Source organism: Mauremys mutica, chromosome 3 (assembly GCF_020497125.1).
Source record: "Mauremys mutica isolate MM-2020 ecotype Southern chromosome 3, ASM2049712v1, whole genome shotgun sequence".
Taxonomy (NCBI): domain Eukaryota; kingdom Metazoa; phylum Chordata; order Testudines; family Geoemydidae; genus Mauremys; species Mauremys mutica.
This window is the reverse complement of record NC_059074.1, coordinates 134,431,982-134,452,117: the sequence shown is the minus strand read 5'-3', so window position 1 is coordinate 134,452,117 and position 20,136 is coordinate 134,431,982. Positions and strand designations below refer to the sequence as shown.

The following is a 20,136-nucleotide window of genomic DNA, read 5'->3' as shown; positions in this document are numbered from 1 at the left end:
ACATCCTTTGAGTTTTGCTTTGAGCGTTTGGGTTCATTTGTACCAAAAAACTTGAAGCAAAGTTTGACTGAAACCACCAATTTTGCCTGGTTTAATCATGTGAAACTATCAAATTTCATATTTGGTTTCCAAGAGAAATCATAAATTGCCTCAGGCCTGCTGGTAACAACCTGAGCTCACAGAAAGGTGAGCTTGGTTTAAGCATTCTGTTTGTAACAAACCCCCAAACCAGGGGAAACGTTAGGTAGTTTTATTACAAACATAATGAGCCCCTTTGCCAAAGTGTCTGATACTATTAGAGAGCATGGGGAAGTTTTCTTTACATGTATGCTCTGTGAAGGTGGGTTTTATTAATCTTTTTCCTATCTTGAAATCACATTATTTCTTGATCTATATAAACACAGGGCCTGAGAACACATCCTCTCACAGCTGCCTTGTTTATACAGTTGTGACATCATCACATCCTGGTTACTTTATCTTTAGTGGAATTTTTTTAAAACAGATTAAAAATAAAATGAGGAATTCAATATTCAGAAATAAGGACAAACCAAATCCAGTTAGTACAGATTCCAATATTACTACAGCTTTGTCTACTCACAAATGTTGTACCTCTTTCACTATCCCATTATAAATAAATCGGCACAACCTCCCTAGCATGGATGTAGTTACAACGGATACAAATGTACTAATATCAGTACAAGCAGCAAAGAGTCCTGTGGCACCTTATAGACTAACAGAGGTATTGGAGCATGAGCTTTCGTGGGTGAATACCCACTTCGTCGGATGCATGTATTCCCCATGAAAGCTCATGCTCCAATACGTCTGTTAGTCTATAAGGTGCCACAGGACTCTTTGCTGCTTTTACAGACACAGACTAACATGGCTACCCCTCTGATACTTAATATCAGTACAGCTATTCTGTACCAGACGGCAGTAGCGTAGCTAGCGGGGTTCAGTGGAAGCTGCCGCTTCCCCTCAGGGCGGCAGGCGCGGAAGTGGCGCCTGCCGGGCCGGAGCTGCCAGCAGCGCAGCCGGAGGAGCCGTGGGGCGGCAGGCCGGCGCGGAAGCAGGCCGAGCGCCGGGAGTAGGCCGGGGACAGGCGGCGGTGCAGGACGGAAGGTGAACGGGTGGGGGGGGGGTTGCAGTGCCTTGCACTGGGGGGTCCGACTGTCTGGGGCGGGGGGGGACGGGACCTTGTGGGTGGGGCCGGGCGGCACAGCCCGGGGATACCTGCAGAGCGCGCTGGGCAGGAAAGACTCTCCCAGGACTGCGGGGAGACGGGGGGGTATCCGCATCCCCAGGAAGCCCACAGGAGTCCTGAGCCAGTCCCAGGATTAATCTGGGGGGGAAATGGGAGGAGCCAAGGGGGCGTGGCCAGAGGAGGAGCCAAGGGAGGGCGCCTTTTCTATGTTTGCTCCCCCTACACTGAAAACCTGGCTACGCCACTGCCAGAAGGGGAATAACCTATACCAGTATGGGGCACACTAGGGATTACACCAGTCTAGTGATACCTGTGTAAGAAAAAAGGGAGAAAAAATTCACATTTCTAACCACCATAGTTATTTATACCCATACAAAAACTGTGTGGAGATCATGCCTAAATGTTTTGAATGTAATAGGAAAAAAGGTAATGCATGTATGAAGCTATGTGTTGGGACAGTGTGTGCATGACTCAGGGTTTGTCAACACTACAAATGGTTTGCTCATATCGCTAAACTGGTAGAGCTATGCTGGTAGACCTCTGTAGTGTAGGTGCAGCGTATGCTGACAGAAGGAGCCTGCTAAAGTCACCTCCCTGAACAACATTAGCAGTGGCGGCAGAAACACACTTCTGTCGGCCTAGCTGCATCTACACTGGAGTCTTAGGACCGGCATGGCTATGTCAGCTAGGGGTTGAGGTTTTCTTCCCCGCACTCCTAGTTGACATCACTATATTGGCAAAACTGTGTAGTGTAGACTAAGCCTCAGACATATAGTACAGCTACTACGTACTTCAGAATGGAAAGTCTCTAATAACTACCCACTTGACACTGATGCATTTCTTAAATTACATAGAAAAAGGCATTACTGTAAATATCTGTAATTGTGGAGGAAGTTCAAAGCTTCTGTTCCTCATCTTCAAAGACCTCTGCAACATTATCCTCGTTCACTTCTCTACCTTCATCTTCTCATCACCAGGCTTTGTGCGGCCTCTCTCTTTGCTACACATTTGTTCACTCTCTGTTCTCATCTTTGCACCTTCTGTGCCAGCTGGTCTCAGCCAAGTATCCTCTCTTTCTTCATTCAATTGTCTTCTCAAAAACTACCTGTTTCACACACTGTTTAACCAATATCCATGTATAGCTATCTCCTCACCAAACCTTCCAATTATTGTATTAGTATTCCACCAAACAGCTCTTAAACTCCTGTTCTGGATTATTACTTATTGAGTTGTATCAATACCAAACCTGAATGTAAGCTTTCCAGGGCAGGAAAAATGTTATTTCTTTAATGGTTGGTATAGCACCATGTACTACCGAATGGTAGGGATGTGGACAAACCAAATAACTAGTCAGCAAATACTGTCTTGTTTTAATACAACGTATAAATACAGTCATCCCTTCTGGCTTTATAATCTATGAGATTAGCATTCCAGGTAATTCCATTTTCTCAGCCTGAGTTGCCATTTTAGCTTGTAAACTCTTCAGGACAGAGCCTGCCTCTCTCACTCTGCTTGTACAGCAGTCAGAACAATGGGCTGCAATCCTGATTGAGGTCTCTGGCTACTGCCTCAATAGAAATTAATTAATTAATTAATCTCTCAGCTTCTTGGACATCCACCAGCACCTTATAATGAACCTCCTGATAATTCAGGACAATCCCTCCTGCCCCAGCAAGACACCAGCCATATCTCTCAACATAAACACTCAGCCTTTACAACCTTACCTCTCTAAATTTCTGGAAACCCATCCAAGTGCCCCCCCCACTAAGTCACCAGACTGAATCCATCCTCCCTGGCTCCTTGTCCTCTCAACTTTCTTCCTCCTCTTACCAAAACATGTAACTGACTCAAACACGCCCCCCCCCCCCTCCACACCTGTTGTCAGAACCTATTCTCTGACCAAGACACACATAATTGAACGCTCTCTTTCCTCACTTGGCACAACCTTCCCCTAACTATCCCTGAGCATTCAGCTGAACCCAAATATAAAAAGCTTCTACATGGACCTGTCAGTGAGTAGCCGCACTGATCCATTCTGAATGCTTTCTACTCACATCTGATTAACAGTATTGAGTAGAATTGTATAAAAATGCAGATAGATAGATCTGATGATTATAATCTTTTCTAATGTCTCTGTAAATTAAAAGCCAACTGTTGTAATGATTGTTTTGTTTCTGATATTTACATGGCAAGGATTTGTAGACTTGTTAAAACTTCCTAAATAAATAAATACTTTAAAAAATTCAGGTGTTAAATGTTCCTAAATTACCAGCAGAAGTGGGCATCAAAACTATCATTTTAAAATATTTACCACAGGAAATGTTTGCATAGTTCTTACCGGTATTTAAGTAGTTCTGGAGAGTACTTTGACTTAGCTTTGAAAATCACCTGCAATAACAGGGGGAAAAAATTGCATCATTCGCAAAGTAAATACAAATGAACAAATACAGTATGATCCTGAGGAAAAAAACATCTTACATGTCACAGGTTATTAGGATTCATCAAATGTTTTTTGCACCTTCAGGTTATCTGCACTAGAAAATTTTGCCATTTAAACTATCCCAAGTGGCAAAACCACCCTAATGCAGATACATGGGTATAACTTAGTCCAGTTCAGGAATCGGAACTAACTAGATCAGCAGAAGGCACCTTTATACTGGTATGACTATATCCACACTAGGACATATACTGGTATAAGTATATTGGTAAATAATTATACCCCCTAACTAACATAATTATACTGGTGCAACTTTCTAGTGTAGACCAGCCGTTGTTGACACCTTGGGCCTGATTCTCATTTACATTAAGATCCCTTTACCTGGCAGTGTAGCATGGCCTTAAATTGGGTATAAATGTTTGCATCCACTTTAGGGACCCTGTAAATGCAAATCAGGCCAAGTGTATTCTACTGAAGTTTATTCAGTTCTCTCCAGTTACATCTTAACTGCCCAAAAGGGAGTGTTTTTACAGAGACATAGCTACGGAGCATTAGTTATCTTGCTGTAAAATCTGTTGTAATGGAATATATGAGCCCAAAGAGTCAAAGGTGTTAACATGACCCTGAGACTATCCAACATTAAACAGTTTTAAACATTATTCAGCATTTGGTATACAGAGACCTCAGCCTGCTTATTACCATGACAAACACACCATTACAATCTTTAAAACCTTTTATTAAAGATACAGAACAGAAGGAAAAACAGTTAAAGCATTTAAAATGTTAAATATTAAGTAAGGCCTTGTCTACACTATGCAGTTTTGTTGACAAAAGTCAGCTTTCTTTGACAAAACAGTGGAGGTATACACACTGAAATGTTCCTCCTGCCGATGTAACACCCGTGCTATGCCAACATAATAAAACCACCTCAACAAGTGGTGTAAAGCTTTTTGCAACATAGTTAGAGCGATGCAGCATCAGTGTAGACACTCCACTTGGTTTTGTCGCCCTAATTGGCCTCCAGGAGGTAGCCCACAATGCCCATCCTGAGCACTCTGGTCAGCACTTTGAACTCTGCTTCCCTGATGGTACTGAGCTATGCACCTGTCCCCGATTTAAAGGCCCAGACATTTTTAAAGTTCCTCTTCCTGTTTGCTCGGCATGCACAGCTCATGTAGCATCTGCCCAGCTGATCAGGCTGGCTTTCTGCAGCAGACGCTCTCTTGCACGGAGCACACCAGAGCTGTTGGATCTGCTGAGTCTATAGGGAGAGGAGGCTGTGTAGTCACAGCTTCGCTCCAGCCATAGGAATGTTGATACCTCTGGGCTGATTGCTGGTGGCATGCAGAAGGGGCACAAAAGGGACATGCAGCCGTGTTGTGCTAAAATCAAGGAGCTGCGGCAGGCATATCAGCAGGCAAGGGAGGCCAACCATTGCTTTGGTGTGGCACCGAAGACATGCTGCTTCTGTAAGTAGCTGCACACCATCCTCGGTAGCGACCCCCACCTCCACTGCTAAGAGCTCTGTGGATACTTCAGCGGGGTTTGGAGGCAGCAGCCAGCAGACTCAGCCTCGGTGATGAAGTGGTGGACGAGGAAGTAGCGCTCAAAGATGATGTGGAGCAAATGGCAGGGTTGTCTGGTAGCGCGGCGAGTCAGGACCTCTTTTCCACTCTGGAGGGTCTAGCCAGTCCCAGCACTCCAGCTCTGGCATGCAGGAAAGGGGCGCTCCGGTAAATGCTCATTTTGCTTTGATACTTCATGGTCAGAGGAGATTGAGCTCTCACGTACTTTGTTATATAACAGAGAAGGGATAAGGGACAGAAATTAACAACAGAGCCTATCCCTCTATGCTCTGGGTCCATGGCGGAAAAGTTTGTTAATGTACACAGGGCTGTCCCTGGAATCCTCCATAGTGATCTCTAGGAAACTTTCCTGTAGGTATTCTTCAATCTTCTGCCGAAGGTTCCTTGGAAGAACTGCCTTATTTCTCCCCCGACTATAGGAAACGTCGCTGCTCCTTCCAAAAAGTATTTCTGCAAGGACTAGAGCGGCACACAGGCAAGCTGCATATGGAGCCAATCTGAACCCACATGCATGCAAGAGATGCACACTTGCATCCTGGTTGTGCATCCTTAGGAGTGAGCTATCGGGTTTGATTGCCCTAGCCTGTGGAAAAGGGTACCAATATTCAAAATAGTCTCCCTATCTGCTTGTAGTAACCCCCTTCGTGAGCCACTCTTTGTCCCTTCTTGCCCATTCCCCCATATCACCCCCCACCTCGAACTCACCATATTTGGGACTCGGGCCGACTTGTGTTCTAGCCTAGGAACAGTGAGAAAGAAGTGTGTATAACTTTTGTGATTCACAGCTCTGAGCACACTCACAATACTGTGTCTATTTACTGTTTCTTTGGCTTCTGCAGATGTGCCCTTGAGGACCTCCTCCTCCACACCAGCGTAGCGCCTCTGTCAGATGAGGCGTTGAACAAAGAGGATATGTTTCATGAAGTGCTGTAGTCAATAGATACAGCACATAGCAAAACAAAAGCAGAGGGAGACAATTAATGAAAAACTCAGCTTGAATAGCCTGGAAAGGACTTAGGAACAGGAGAGGATGATAAAGCTCCTGGAGAGCTAGACAGAGATAATGAAGTCCCTCATTCACCCTGCAATCTGAGCACATCCAGGCACAACTCCCCCTGCAGCCACTACAAAACTCTGCTCCATGCCCTCCCCAAATTCCCACACTGCGTTCCTTGCGTGTACCCCATGCACTCCATGCATAGGGATTGATGCACCTTTCCTGAGTACTCCGGCACTGATGTCAGTGAAATGGCCCTGATGATCCACCAGCACCTGCAAGAGAAGTAGCCCTTTTGGTTGATATACTCCAGTGTAAGATGGTCGAGGGACAAAATTCAGATATGTGTTCCATCTATCGCCCCGCTGCAGTGAGGAAATCCCATTGCCTCAAAGGCATCAATTATTTCCTGCACATTACTAAGAGCCACGGTCCTTCTTAGCAGGAGGTGATTAATGGCCCTGTACACTTGCATCACTGCAACCCCCTGCAGTGGACTTTCCAACCCCAAATTGATTCACGACTGAACAGTAGCAGTCTGGAGTTGCAAGCTTCCACACAATGATCGCCACTTGCTTTTCCACAGTGAGGGCAGCTCTTATTCTGTTGTCCTTGCACCACAGTACTGGGGCGAGCTCCACACACAGTTCCAGGAAGGTGGATTTGCACATCTGAAAGTTCTGCAGCCGCATCTTGTCATCCCATACAGGCATCATGATGTGATCCCCCCCAGCACTCAGTGTTTGTTTCCCTAGCTCAGTATCGATGGTCCACCATGGCAAGCTGCTCCGTGAATACCAGCAGAAATCTTAAATTATTTGTTTCCATGGCAAAGCAGGCATCAGCGAGTCACTGTTTGTTTGGCAGCATGTGAAATATTGCAGGACCAGCCATATTGTGTTCGTAAGGCTTGTTACCAGACTGATCAGCAGCTCAGGATCCCTGCTGTCAGGCAGAGGCAGCAGGCACACAGTTTACAAGGGCAGTTGAAAAATGGTGCAACACAAAGTAGGAAGCCCATGGAATGATGGGACGGAAAGCACATCCCCATGATGTACCACGATCCATTCCCAGAGCTCCCAGTGGCAGAGGGTAGTGAGTTGCTACCCATAATGCAACACTCTCTATGTCGATGCAAGAGCAATAACTGTGGACACTCTCCGCTGACACAAGGAGCATTGTGTGGACGTGCACAACCAATGTTAATAAAGCAACTTATGACTGTCAATGTAACTTAAGTTGACTTAACTCTGTAGTGTAGACATGGCCTAAGACTTTCATTTTAACAACTTTCCTTGTTCCCTTTAGCTGGAGAGAGTCTTTAGAAGGAACAAAACTCTTGTCTGACAGTCTCAAATAACATTATTTAAAAAACAAATATCCCACACACTTTTAACAGATTCATGATTATCAAAAATTGCATGGAAGCATCATTAGAATTTCACAGGTTAAAATGTTTTCTAAGTAAACCCAATTTGTAAGGGAGATTTTAAACTCAGCTTCCTTGCCATGGACTGAAAAGGAACCTACTCACCGCTTAAAAAAAAAACTTTAATTATGTTGCATGTTTTAGTGTGGGTGATCTGCTTTTAAAACCATTTTTCTCCCACTGGTCTTTTCTTTTCCATTTCACTAGAATTACTTTTTCCATGTGCTTTAAATATAGCTGAAATAATATTTGCTGTTTTTTATTTAACACTATTCTATTTGCAGAATATCACTCTTATAATAGAAAACGTCTTCATCTGTGCACTAGCCTCCTCTTCACTGGAGATGGTTATTGTTGAGTTAGAGCCAGTAGCCAGAGCCTGGATTTTCAATAGGCCCTACAAAAATAATAGCTAATTTAAAATCTGAAAGTCTGGAGAATTTTCTGCAACAGTTTCTAATATTTTTAAAGTCAGTCAAATGTCAAGGCTGCCTACAAACCAAGGCACTATCCCTTATAGTAGTGTCATAATATTCTGTGTTCAATTATCTAAGCATCCCTAATACTATGTACTCAAAGGACTTAAGAAACAGGTTTTATGTTGTTTTATTTTACTTGCAGCTTAAAGGAGATAAACAAAAAGCTTATGCCCGGTTTTGCCTCTCTGTGATGTATAAACAAGGCCCAATAGGTTTTTTGTGGGGAGTCAGGGGTAAATTGTTTTCTTGCGTGCTTTTTGCACTAGAAATTCAGCCTTTTTTTATCCCATTTATCCTGGAAGGATCATGACACTGCAGAGATCAGGCGAGTGACATCTAACTAAGGGGCCGATTCTGCAACCCTTACTCACATGGAGTAGCACTTACAGAAGTATTACCATTGATTTCAATAGGACTAGTTTCATGGGCAAAGTAGTATTCAATGTAAGTGTTAAGACCTGATGTGAAGAGCTGTTACAGAGTTGTAGATTGTCCTAATTAGCTTTGGTTCCCCTACAAAAAAACCGGTTGCAGAATTTACCAAGAGTAGATGCTGCAGGGCAGTAAGTATAGATGAAAGAGTGCTAAAGGGGCTTGTGTTGGATTCACTGTACATTTTAGTGCAGCTGCATCTGAATTTTATCAGAGATCAGTGATTTTTATTCAAACTGTTTAAAACTATGCTAGGGAAATGTGTAACTATTTCTCTGCATTACTGCAGTTCCCAGGGTGCCAATAATAATAGAAGATGTAGTGTAAGGGCATAGGCATTCTTACCATCATGTCACCAAAGCAGAAAAACAGAGAGTCTGAGGGTATGTCTACACTACCAGATTAGTTCGATTTAAGTTAAATCGAATTTTTGAAATCGACCTTACGAAGTCGAATTTGTGTATCCACACTAAGGACACTAATTCGACTTTGTGAGTCCACACTAACGGGGCCAGCGTCGACTTTGGAAGCGGTGCACTGTGGGAAGCTATCCCACAGTTCCCGCACTCCCCGCTGCCCATTTGAATTCTGGGATTTCCCCCCCAATGCATGCTGGGGGGAAAACTGTGTCGAGGGTGGTCTTGGGTAACTGTCAGAATTCAACAGTCCCTCCCGCCGGCGGGAAATCAGTTCGCGCACTTTTTCTGGTCAGTGACAGCGCGGATGCCACAGCACTGCAGTGCGACCATGGAGCCCGCTGCGATCATCGCTGCACTTATGGCCGTTGTCAACTCCTTGCACCTTATCGTCCGCCTCTTCCACAGTCAGCTGCTGAGAAATCGGGCGAGGAGGCTCCGGCAGCGCGGTGAGGACATGAAGTCAGAGAGTGGTGCAGACCTCTCACAAAGCAGGGTACGCCACGCCGTGGAGATCATGGTGGCAATGGGTCAAGTTCATGGTGTGGAACGGCGATTCTGGGCCCGGGAAACAAGCACGGACTGGTGGGACCGCATAGTGCTGCAGGTCTGGGATGAATCACAGTGGCTGCGAAACTTCAGGATGCGTAAGGGCACTTTCCTTGAACTGTGTGACTTGCTGTCCCCTGCCCTGAAGCGCAAGGACACCAGGATGTGACCAGCCCTGACTGTGCAGAAGCGAGTGGCCATAGCCCTGTGGAAACTTGCAACGCCAGACAGCTACCGGTCAGTAGCGAACCACTTTGGCGTGGGCAAATCTACCATGGGGGTAGCTGTGATGCAAGTTGCCAACGCAATCGTGGAGCTCCTGCTCTCAAAGGTAGTGACCCTGGGAAACATCCAGGTCGTCATAGATAGTCTGCCATGCTTACTCACATTGGGTAGAAGCAGCAAAGAGTCCTGTGGCACCTTATAGACTAACAGACGTATTGGAGCATGAGGTAGTATCTTACTCCATGAATAGCCCCATTGAAATTAATGCAGCTCGTCACAGAGTAAGGTACTCTTCAGTGTGGGTGGGAGTATCGGAATCTGGCCCTTACAGATTTTCCCAGTGGAGATGCATCTTTTTGTTGTTAACACTTGTTTAACTCAAACACCCTACAAGCAGTTGGAAGAAAAGGTCAGCTTGTTAAAGCTTCAACAGCCCCTCCCCTTCCATGAAGGACTAAGAAAGCTCCTAGTCAACATCTGAGTCATCCAAGGTCTTTCAGCAGAATGGGGAAAGCCAGGCTAGAACAGACGGGAAAGTAAGTAGAAAAGAGACCCTTTTAAAAAAATTCTTCAGACTATCCCCAAGAGGCCAGGAGAATGGCAAAAAGGAAAACTCTGCTTGTGATCTTCATTACTGCTTTTCCCATGCCTAAAAAAGTTGTTGTTTTTTTTCTTAAAAGATTTTTTCCTACTGATTGTTCTTTACATTATAAATACCCTGCCTTGTTTCCTTGGTTTTTTCCCTGAAAGACTGAAGATCTAGGATGAGAATCTCTCCCTGCTCTGGTCCTTTTACCCTAGTGTAAGAGCTGGAGACAGTGATTTCCCTACACGCCCCCCGAATTTCCCCAACACCCCCCCCCAGTTTTGTGAACTAGTTGCATGCCAATTTAGTGACTGTTTGGAAATTTGAATTGAAATTGAAACATTAATATACACTTTAAAAGCATAAACAGTGTATGATAAAATACGTGTATCTGAAAAAGTATAATATATTTGAAAAGTATGAACATAGACTAGCTTCCTTATACAGCTGTTATTTTTTATGACCATGTCAGTGCATTCATTTCGGTGATGCTGGCCAACCTAATAGTTTCAAATGATGATTTGTAAGCAAAGTGTAAATGAGCTCTCCCTGACAGCTAGTGATGAGCTGGGGTTGGGGGGAAAGGCTTCAGGACCAGATTGTATTTACATTCACACCTAATCTACCTAGGTAGCCAGCAAACAGAGCTGTGTTTCCCCAAGTGATAGATTTTGGCTGGGGTTGGGTTACAAATAACTTGAATGCAGGTGTTGGGGGGGAGGGAGAAAAGAAATAATGTTGTTCTTATTGTATGAGTAAAGAGCAGTAGAACTGTACTTAGCCTGTGCGGATTGAGGGCATCAAGAGAGAGGGTGGGGACCTGTCCCTCTCCACTGTTTAAAGACAGAGCTGATTAGACTCCATAGATAGTCTTTTGTTCTATTAAGTGACCACTGCAGCTGAATCACTGATAATCAGGTCTAAGTGCTTAGTCCTGCTGTGGGGACAATGTTTCTGTGGAAGAGACAGTTCAGACTGCACTAGCAGTGAGGTTCCCCCACTAAGAGCTCAGCTGAAATCACTGAGAACTGGGTGGAACCTCAAGAGACCAACTCGCAGAGGTCACAGTGGCAGGTGGCAGCAGAAGGTGACTGTGCAGGGCCATTGGCAACAGAGTGGTGGAGTGAACGGTGGCACAACGAACAGCCGTGGCCAGAGCGAACAGTGAGCAGCTGGAGGAACGAGCAAGGTGCCTTCTTGCCCCCCACCTGGGAGGTGTATTCACGTGAAAACACCTCTGAACTCTGAGTCTCCACTGACCAAGGACACCACCAGTGAGTGGGGTGCGGTGGAGGGAAAAGTGAGGGGCACGTTAAATAACATTTGTTTGTTGGACTATATTTTAGTGACTTTGCTCCAGAATGCTAGATTTGTGACTGGGAGTGGAAACTTATATAAATATGTTTCCTAGTAGGCCAAGATTTTTAAAATGCATTATTTACCAAGGCTGTTATCTCACATCATTGCTATCTTGAGAGGTCATTATGTTGGGGAGTTTCTGTACTAAACATTTTTTTTATTATTATAATTAATTTTTACATAAGAATGGTCATACTGGGTCAGACCAATGGTCCATATAGCCCAGTATTCTGCCTTCTGACAGTGGTCAACGCCAGGTGCTTCAGAGGGAACGAACAGAACAGGTAATCATCAAGTGATCCATCCCCTGTTGCTCATTCCCAGCTTCTGGTAAACAGGCTAGGGACACGCAGAGCATGGTGTTGCATCCCTCTCATCCTGGCTAATAGCCTGGCCAGGAACTTATCTAGTTTTTTTTTATCCTGTTATAGTTTTGGTCTTCACAGCATCCCCTGGCAAAGAGGTCCATGGGTTGACTTTATGTTGTGTGAAGAAGTACTTCCTTTTGTTTTTTTAAAACCTGCTGCCTATTAATTTCATTGGGTGACTGCTAGTTCTTGTGTTATGTGAAGGATTAAATAACAATTCCTTATTCACTTTCTTCACACCAGTCAAGATATTATAGACCTCTATCATATCCCCCCTTAGTCGTCTCTTTTCTAAGCTGAAAATTCCCAGTCATTTTAATTTCTCCTCCTGTTTCATACCCCTAATCATTTTAATTGCCCATCTCTGTACCTTTTCCAATTCCAATATATCTTTTTGAGATGACCAGATCTGCACACAGTATTCAAGATGTGCACGTACTATGGATTTATATAGAGGCAATATGATATTTTCTGTCTTATTATCTATCCCTTTCTTAATGATTCCCAACATTCTGTTTGCTTTTTTGACTGCCGCTGCACATTGAGTGGGTGTTTTCAGAGAACTATCCACAATGACTCCAAGATCTCTTTCTTGAGTATTAACAGCTAAGTCAGACTCCCTCATTTTGTATGTATATTTGAGATTGTTTTCCAATGTGCATTACTTTGCATTTAACATTGAATTTCATCTGCCATTTTGTTACCGTCACCCCGTTTTGTGAGATCCCTTGGTAACTCTTCACAGTCTGCCTGGGTCTTAACTATCTTGAATAGTTTTGGATCATCTGCAAATTTTGATACCTCACTGCTTACCCATTTTTCCAGATCATTTATGAATATGTTAAACAGTACTGGTCCCAGTACCGACCCCTGAGGGATACCACTATTTATCTCTCTCCATTCTGAAAACTGATAATTTATTCCTACCCTTTGTTTCCTATCTTTTAACCAGTTACTGATCCATGAGAGGACCTTCCCTCTTATCCCATGATGGCTTACTTTTCAAAAGTCAATTTAAATTAAATACATTTTTTTTTAAATTATATTTTTTTAGAAATCTAGACCTGTTATGTGTTTTGGCGTAACTTGCATTATCCTTATGTTAAATTTGTATTCTAACAAAACATTTACTTTATTCATATCTCTTTTATATAGTTCATCGGCCCTGACATCCACCCACCCCTGTAAATTCGAACACCCCCCCCTAATTTCAATTCCTGGGGAAACCACTGGCTGGAGAGGTGTAAAGGGGTTCTAAAAGCCCCAGATCCAGCCAGGGAGAATCAGGGGCGGCTCTACAAATTTGGCCGCCCCAAGCAGTCATGCCCGGGAGGCGCCCCCGGGCCGCGGGAGCAGCGGACCTCCCGCGGGCATGACCGCGGAGGGTCCGCTGGTCGCGCGGCTCGGCTGGACCTCCCGCAGCTGCGGACGGTTGGCTGGTCCGGCGGCTCCGGTTGACCTGCCGCAGTCATGCCTGCGGGAGGTCCAGCCGAGCCGTGGGACCAGCGAACCGTCCGCAGTCATGCCTGCGGCAGGTCTGGTCGTCCCGGGGCTCCGGTGGACCTCCCGCAGGCATGACTGCGGCAGGTCCGCTGGCCCAGCCTGCCGCCCCCCCGGGAAAGGGCCGCCCCAGGCGGGTGCTTGCCCCGCTGGGCTCTGGAGCCGGCCCTGGGGAGAATTCTCCTACTGCAGGAGCTGGGAAAAACAGCAGCAGGTTCTCCTCTGGAGTCCTCACGCAAAGCCCAGTGTAGGGGGCATGCCAGTTGTGGGGCTGGGGCAGGAAGGGTGGAGCCGCAGTGCAGAGATTCTGGGAATCTCTGTGCCCATAGTCACCCAGGGAAAAGCTGTCATAACTTAGACAGGCCCAGCAAGAGTTGTCTACGTTACACCACAGGTCTCTCTGGCACCAGGAGTATCCCAGAATCAGGAGTATGCAAAGGTAGTTATAGCCACCTCTCACCCCCTGGGGTTGCAAGTTGATGCAGCAGATAATCTCATTCCTAGAGCTTGTCTACAGTGGGGACATTTTCTATCCAGTTTTACCGTTGAAAATCAGGTTATTTGAAACAAGCTGATTAGAGCCACATTGTGAGGTGACCCAGCTCCTTTTTACTGAGCTGGCTCCTAGGGGGGTGGGATAGCTCAGTGGTTTGCGCATTGGCTTGCTAAACCGAGGGTTGTGAGTTCAATCCTTGAGAGGGGCCACTTAGGGATCTGGGGCAAAAATTGGTCCTTCTAGTGAAGGCAGGGGGCTGGACTTGATGACCTTTCAAGGTCCCTTCCAGTTCTAGGAGATTGGTATATCTCTAATTATTATTAGACCACACCTCACTCTGAGGGCTAGAGTAGGACTTGAGCACTACATAGGCCTTGGGGGCTAGGCTTTTGCACAGGCCTGAAGTTCACCCTTCGTTATCAGTTCTCATTTCAGGGACCTGTGAAGTAGAGTGTCTTTTGCCCATCTTTGCACTTCCTCCTCTTCCTCCATGTTTCATGCGAGTTTGTCCTCACACCTTGAAAGCATATGGCAACACCCACTCCTGCCTATACGTTACCTTGTCCCACAGTATTTGTAATACAGCAGCCACCACCAATGCTGGTAGCAATGGCATAGATGCTAGTGCAGCCAGGGCTATTTACCATCAAGTCATGAACATTTGCTCAGTAAAAACACCCGAGCCCTGTTTATACCAGAACTTAGCACCTGTGCAGGTATTAATTTTTCTAATGTAGCCACCACAGAGAGTGTAATGTTGTATGTCAGGACGATTGTCTTACGTTTTACCACCTGTAGTGTTACTCCTGGGAAGCACTGGGTACATTTAAAGTGCTCTCTAAATGAATAAGTGCTGGATAAAACTTTTTTTAAATTGTGTATTGATTTCTACTGCCTCTTTTTATTAATGAAAAGAACTTTCTGTCCCTTACTGGCTAGATTACATTGTAAAATTCTATATAAAATAATTAGATAACTTCCCTTGTTTTCCCCTCAGAGATAACATACACATTAATTAAAATTCCATTTAGGTTGTCACTTAAAGCTTTGCACTGGATTTTCCCTGCCCTCAGTTGCCTGAACCCTGCTTCTTGGTGGGCAATGGCAGCTGTGTGAGGCAGGGAAAACTTCCCAGTCAGGATACCAAGAGGAGAGGGGAAATGAGAAGTTGGTAGGACTGGATCTATCTAGCCATCCTCCCCTGGAGATGGAACCTCCCTCCACCTCACCACAGAGCCTCCTTCAAGTCATCCGCAATGCTTGGGAAGTGTCTGACCCTGATGGTTTAAACTTATGATCTGCTAACCAGCTTTTTGTATGTGTCCTGGGAGTGAGGGGAGGTTTGGGCTTTCCAGCATCTCTCTAGGTCTGCTTGACATCATCCTCTCCACCCAACCTCTCTGCACCCAAACCTGTGTCCCCCACCCAAAACTTCTGTGCTGCAAGAACTACATTTAGACTCTGAAACATAACAAAACAAAATGGAACATGCCACCCTACCCCTGAATTCCTCCCAAAGGAGTGGGGCGGGGGTGGAAGGGCTAGCATCTCATCTGACCCATAGTCCATGTCTCTAAACTCAGACTTTGAAGGATTTCTTAGGCTCTTGTGACTGCCTTCAAAACCTCCAGACTTCTATTGGGTCAACCTTGTCAGTGACCACGAATGTAGATCAGAGGGAGAGAGGAGAAATGAACCCCGACCAGGGAGTCTGCAAATAAGAAAGTTCTTGAATTCCAGGCCAACCCCTGTCTCAGTTCAATTAAAGTAGGAAATATATTTGTTGCTGAGTTATACAATTGTTGATGTTTTTGAACAGCTAAAATAAACCTATGGGGTTGGGGAGGGGCAGATGTCAGGCAGGCAGAACTGCAGGTTTTGCAGATACCCCTTGGAGGCAGGAATGCATATTACCATATGTTACCTGATGCATCAGTTGCTCTAGCTCATATTGTGTAATTATTTGCAGGCATCCTGCTATTGTTTTACAAAAGTAATATCTCTGCTGTTTGTTTTGTTCTTACATTAACCTGACACGTAGTTTCATAGCTTCCAAGCAGAGGAAGCTTTACTCTTAAGGAGTGGGTTATATTATTTCCTAGCTTTAGAAGACCAATGAATGGACACAGAAGCAGGATCTTTGTCTTCCTTACTGGAAACATGTGCACTTCCCGCAGCAGTTAGTTTTGGAAGAGAAGTGATCGTTGCTATTACACATGCTTTCTTCTAGCACCCTTTACTATTATGCCATATCTAGGGCATCAAAAGCCCCGCACAGTAAAAGTCTGTGTACTCCCAAGCGGAAGCCAGCACTCAACCCCAAGGACCCCAGTCAGTGTCACTCAAAATCTTGATTATCTGTAACTGCTTTTCTCACTGGTCCAGCAGGTTTAACAACCTCCCCCACCGCATTACAATTCCTTTGGGGTTTTTTATTGCTGCAGGTGACACTTAAAACTCAGGAAAACCCCTGCTGTGCTGGTGCCAGCCACTATGTCTCATTGGCACAGTTGAGGCCTTATTTATAAAGGGTCCTTACTCCTGAAAAAGAGCTCAGCATAAGCTTGACTCTCTGACCAACGGAAGCTGGTCCAACAAAGGGCATTACCTCACCCACCTTGTCTCTCTCACTCCAAAAGACAGCAGTAGCTGCTAACTCCCCATCAAGTTCAAAGGCATCTCTTCTTTTGCAAATTATTTTTAAGCACTTACCAATTAAATCAGTTTTGTTGTTCAGCTGGAAGGATTTAGGAATATTCTTTCCCTCCCACCCCCTCATTTAAAAGGAGAACATTTACAAGCTTCACATCTTTATTGCTTCTGCTAGCTACCTTCTTTTCTTCTCACTAAATAACCGTTGGCTTTCATGCAGTGAGGCACAGCTGCAGTCTACTTTTGCGGGGGGGGGGGGGGTGAAAGTTGCCTCTGAACAGGTTTGTGAAGTTAAAGCGATTATTGAAAACAAATTCTCTCTCCCCACCCCTTTCACACTAGTTCTTGCTTGTCTGCTGTGGAAACATAGGTGTACGTAAAAAAGACAATCTCGACAACGTGTTTAATTATAGGACAAGCCATCTCCCTATCGGTTGGAAGCAAAGAACTAATAAAAGTGAACTAAAAATGTATACATTTGTTCCATGTATTAGGTTATATTCCCACAATGGCTGTGCTTGTGTTTCTAATCTCAACCCCTTGTTTTAGCTGGGTGGAGCCTTATTACAAGTGGGACTTTCCATGGGATTAACTAGCACGGAAGCAAACAGCAATAAATACAGTAATTATTTGCTTGTCTCTAGCACCTTTCAATCATTACTCGTAAAGTCCGTTGCAAATATAATTTTTAAAGCCTCCCAACACCAGGTCAGTATTATACTCCTTTTACAGAGGGGCAAAGTAAGGCTTAGAGAGCTTGTGACTTCCTCATGGTGACACAGCACAATTGATGTCAAGATTAGAACCCAGGAGCCTTAACTTTGTCCCCTCCTTTAAGCACTACAATCTAGTGCAGCGGTTCTCAAACTTCATTGCACCGTGACCCCCTTCTGACAACAAAAATCACTACACGACCCCAGGAGGGAAGACCGAGTCTGCCCGAGCCCTGCGGCTCCAGGTGGGGGCGCAAAGCTGAAGCCTAAGGCCCTGGGCGGGGGGCCTGTAACCTTAGTCCTGGGTGATGGGGCTTGGGCTTCAGACTTGCTGGGGCCCAGGGCCAACACCAGCCTCACAGCCCACTTTGGGGTCCAGACCCACAGTTTGAGAACCCCTGGTCTAGTGGATCTCAATCTATTTACCTTTGTGGGCCCCATATGCAGCTCCCTATGTATTATGTGGGCTGCATCTACACAATATATATACTACTTGTATGGCCCTGAGGATGTCACATGGGCTGCAGCTATGTGCTGATTGGGCCACAGGTTGAGAACCACTGCACTTGAACATACTCATTACATAGTTTCAAAGTGCTATCAGGCAGCAATGTTATAATCCAAGTAAAATGAAACTGTGAGTACATACATATAAACTCTCTCTCTCTTTTGGATTTTCCTTGAGATGAAAGAAATCAATTACCTATACTACTATGCCCCCCAGTGCATTCTCCATACTCATTTAATCCTTAGCTTCTTGACTGGGAGCCAAGAGACTAAATTCTCCCTTCAGAAGACTTCAATGGGAGTTGCATGTGTGTGTGAATTTGGCCCAAGGGTGCCATTTAGTGCCAACTATGGTGACCGATGGCTTTTGTGTGATATTGGACACCTGTCTCTTGGAAACTGGACCACCACCAAATTCATTACACAATAGCCAGGGAATCACCATCTTATAATAATAGCAAGCTTGGGTCACTATCAGCTCTCACCCTTACCACATGCGGTTCTATAGTTCTTATTTGGTGGCGCTCGGTTTCAGAAGCCAGTCTCTTTTCTTCAGTAAGTTTATTTGTAATTTGCAGACCTAAAGTAGTTGTTACCTCTGGGAAACCACTTAGAAGGCATGTGTAAAAATCAGTCCGGTCTAGGACCTAATGGATAGGTAGTCCACACCACAAACTCTTTATTATAACCTGCACTCTAGAAGGTAGTCTCAGTGCAGTGTTCAAGCAGGGAGACTGATCTGCACGCTCACCCATAAGGTCCAACTATGCTAGGAAGGTGACCCATTACTGATACAGGTAATCTAAGGCCAGAATTCAGAGGATGTTTGGCTTTGTGATTAAGGCAGTAGGACTCAGGAGTTCTAGTCTCAAAACCCAGTTTCTTGTTTGACCTTTCTTTGTCTCAGTTCTCGATTTGTAAAACAGGGAAAATCTTTCTTCCCTCAATTCCATCTTGTCTATTTAGATTATAAGCTTTGAGGCAGAGGCTATCTCTTATTGTGTGTTTGTACAGCACCTAGCACAGTGGAGCCCTTGTCTCAGTTAGGGCCTCCCCCAAAAAGCTACTCTAATACAAATAAGAATAATAATTTGGGCCTGCAATAGGAATCTAGTTAACAGTTCTGTTACTGATATGCAAAGAAAAATAGAGTCCAGCTCAATGACTCATACTGGCATTGCAGAACCATCAGGAGTACGGTAAACAACAAGATCTCATTTTTTTTGTCAGTAAAGCCATGCAATATGATTCTGAATGCACCCAGAACAGCTGAGCCAGGAGGTTTTACAGTGTCACTTTGAGCAGAACTGCACTTTAGACAGCCACTATAAAATAACCCCAAGGTTTCCAGTACAATTTGTTCAACCTGAGGTTAAATGTCACCTTTAACTCGGCAACAGATTTATTTATTGCTTCTCCCCAGCATTGTAGCAGTTGTCACTTGCCTTCCAAAACACAAAGTTCCAAATTAAGTACATTAAATGCACTTCTTTCCCTGCCTGGGAAATCACATCTCTCTTACAAACCTTTAAAAAAGTAAAGCTTTACAATTCTGTAGTACTTAATCAACCCAGGCACAGAAATGTCCAGTCCTTACCTGAGTGAAGTAAAGATTCATCAGTGTCAGTGTGAAAAACTGGAGGCAAACTGGGAAGCAATAGAGAAGCCAGAAGATGAAGGGTCTGAGAGAGTTTGCTGTGACAAAATCTTTGAAGTAAAATGAAAAGAGCACAGTCCTAAGCGAGGCCCAAAATAGGCACAGAAACAGAAAGACAGTTTGGTAACTGAACCTCTTGTGCCTGTAGTGGAGGACCAGCCAAAGCTGGACGTAGATGAACACAAAGAGGAGGGAATAAAAAATAGTATATACAGTGGTCAGGCCCAGCTTCACATACGGAGGGACAGCTGGTGTCAGGGTCGGTGGCAGGGTGTCATTTTTCAGTGGGTCCCACTCGGAGGCCTCCATTTGAGATCAGAAATCGTCAAGAGTTGCTTATTAAGTTTGGCTGCTTCTGCTCCTGCTTCCTCCTCCTTTCATCTTCCTACAGCAGCATAGGAACCAAGAAAATGAGAGAAAGAAAACAAGCTGCACTTCCTCTTTGGCAGCTCACTGACGGCTGGAGGCACATGATCACAATTCTGAATGATTCATTAGGGCTGCCTGTGTCAGCAATTGGTAGGGAACGATTCTGAAGGCTGCAGTG

The 20,136-nt window shown here is 44.8% G+C and overlaps 1 protein-coding gene across 1 annotated transcript in view; it reads right to left on the bottom strand.

The window, feature by feature from the left end:
* GPR137B (G protein-coupled receptor 137B) overlaps positions 1-20,040 on the bottom strand; it is a 42,285-nt gene extending 22,245 nt beyond the window's left edge. The window contains exons 1-2 of the mRNA XM_045011529.1: positions 19,530-20,040; positions 3,540-3,589 (exon numbers count right to left, since the gene is read on the bottom strand). Of these exons, the coding sequence (XP_044867464.1) occupies positions 3,540-3,589; positions 19,530-19,898 (419 nt within the window). The 5' untranslated portion in view covers positions 19,899-20,040. The remainder of the gene's footprint in view (positions 1-3,539; positions 3,590-19,529) is intronic.
* Between the last annotated feature and the right edge of the window lie 96 nt (positions 20,041-20,136).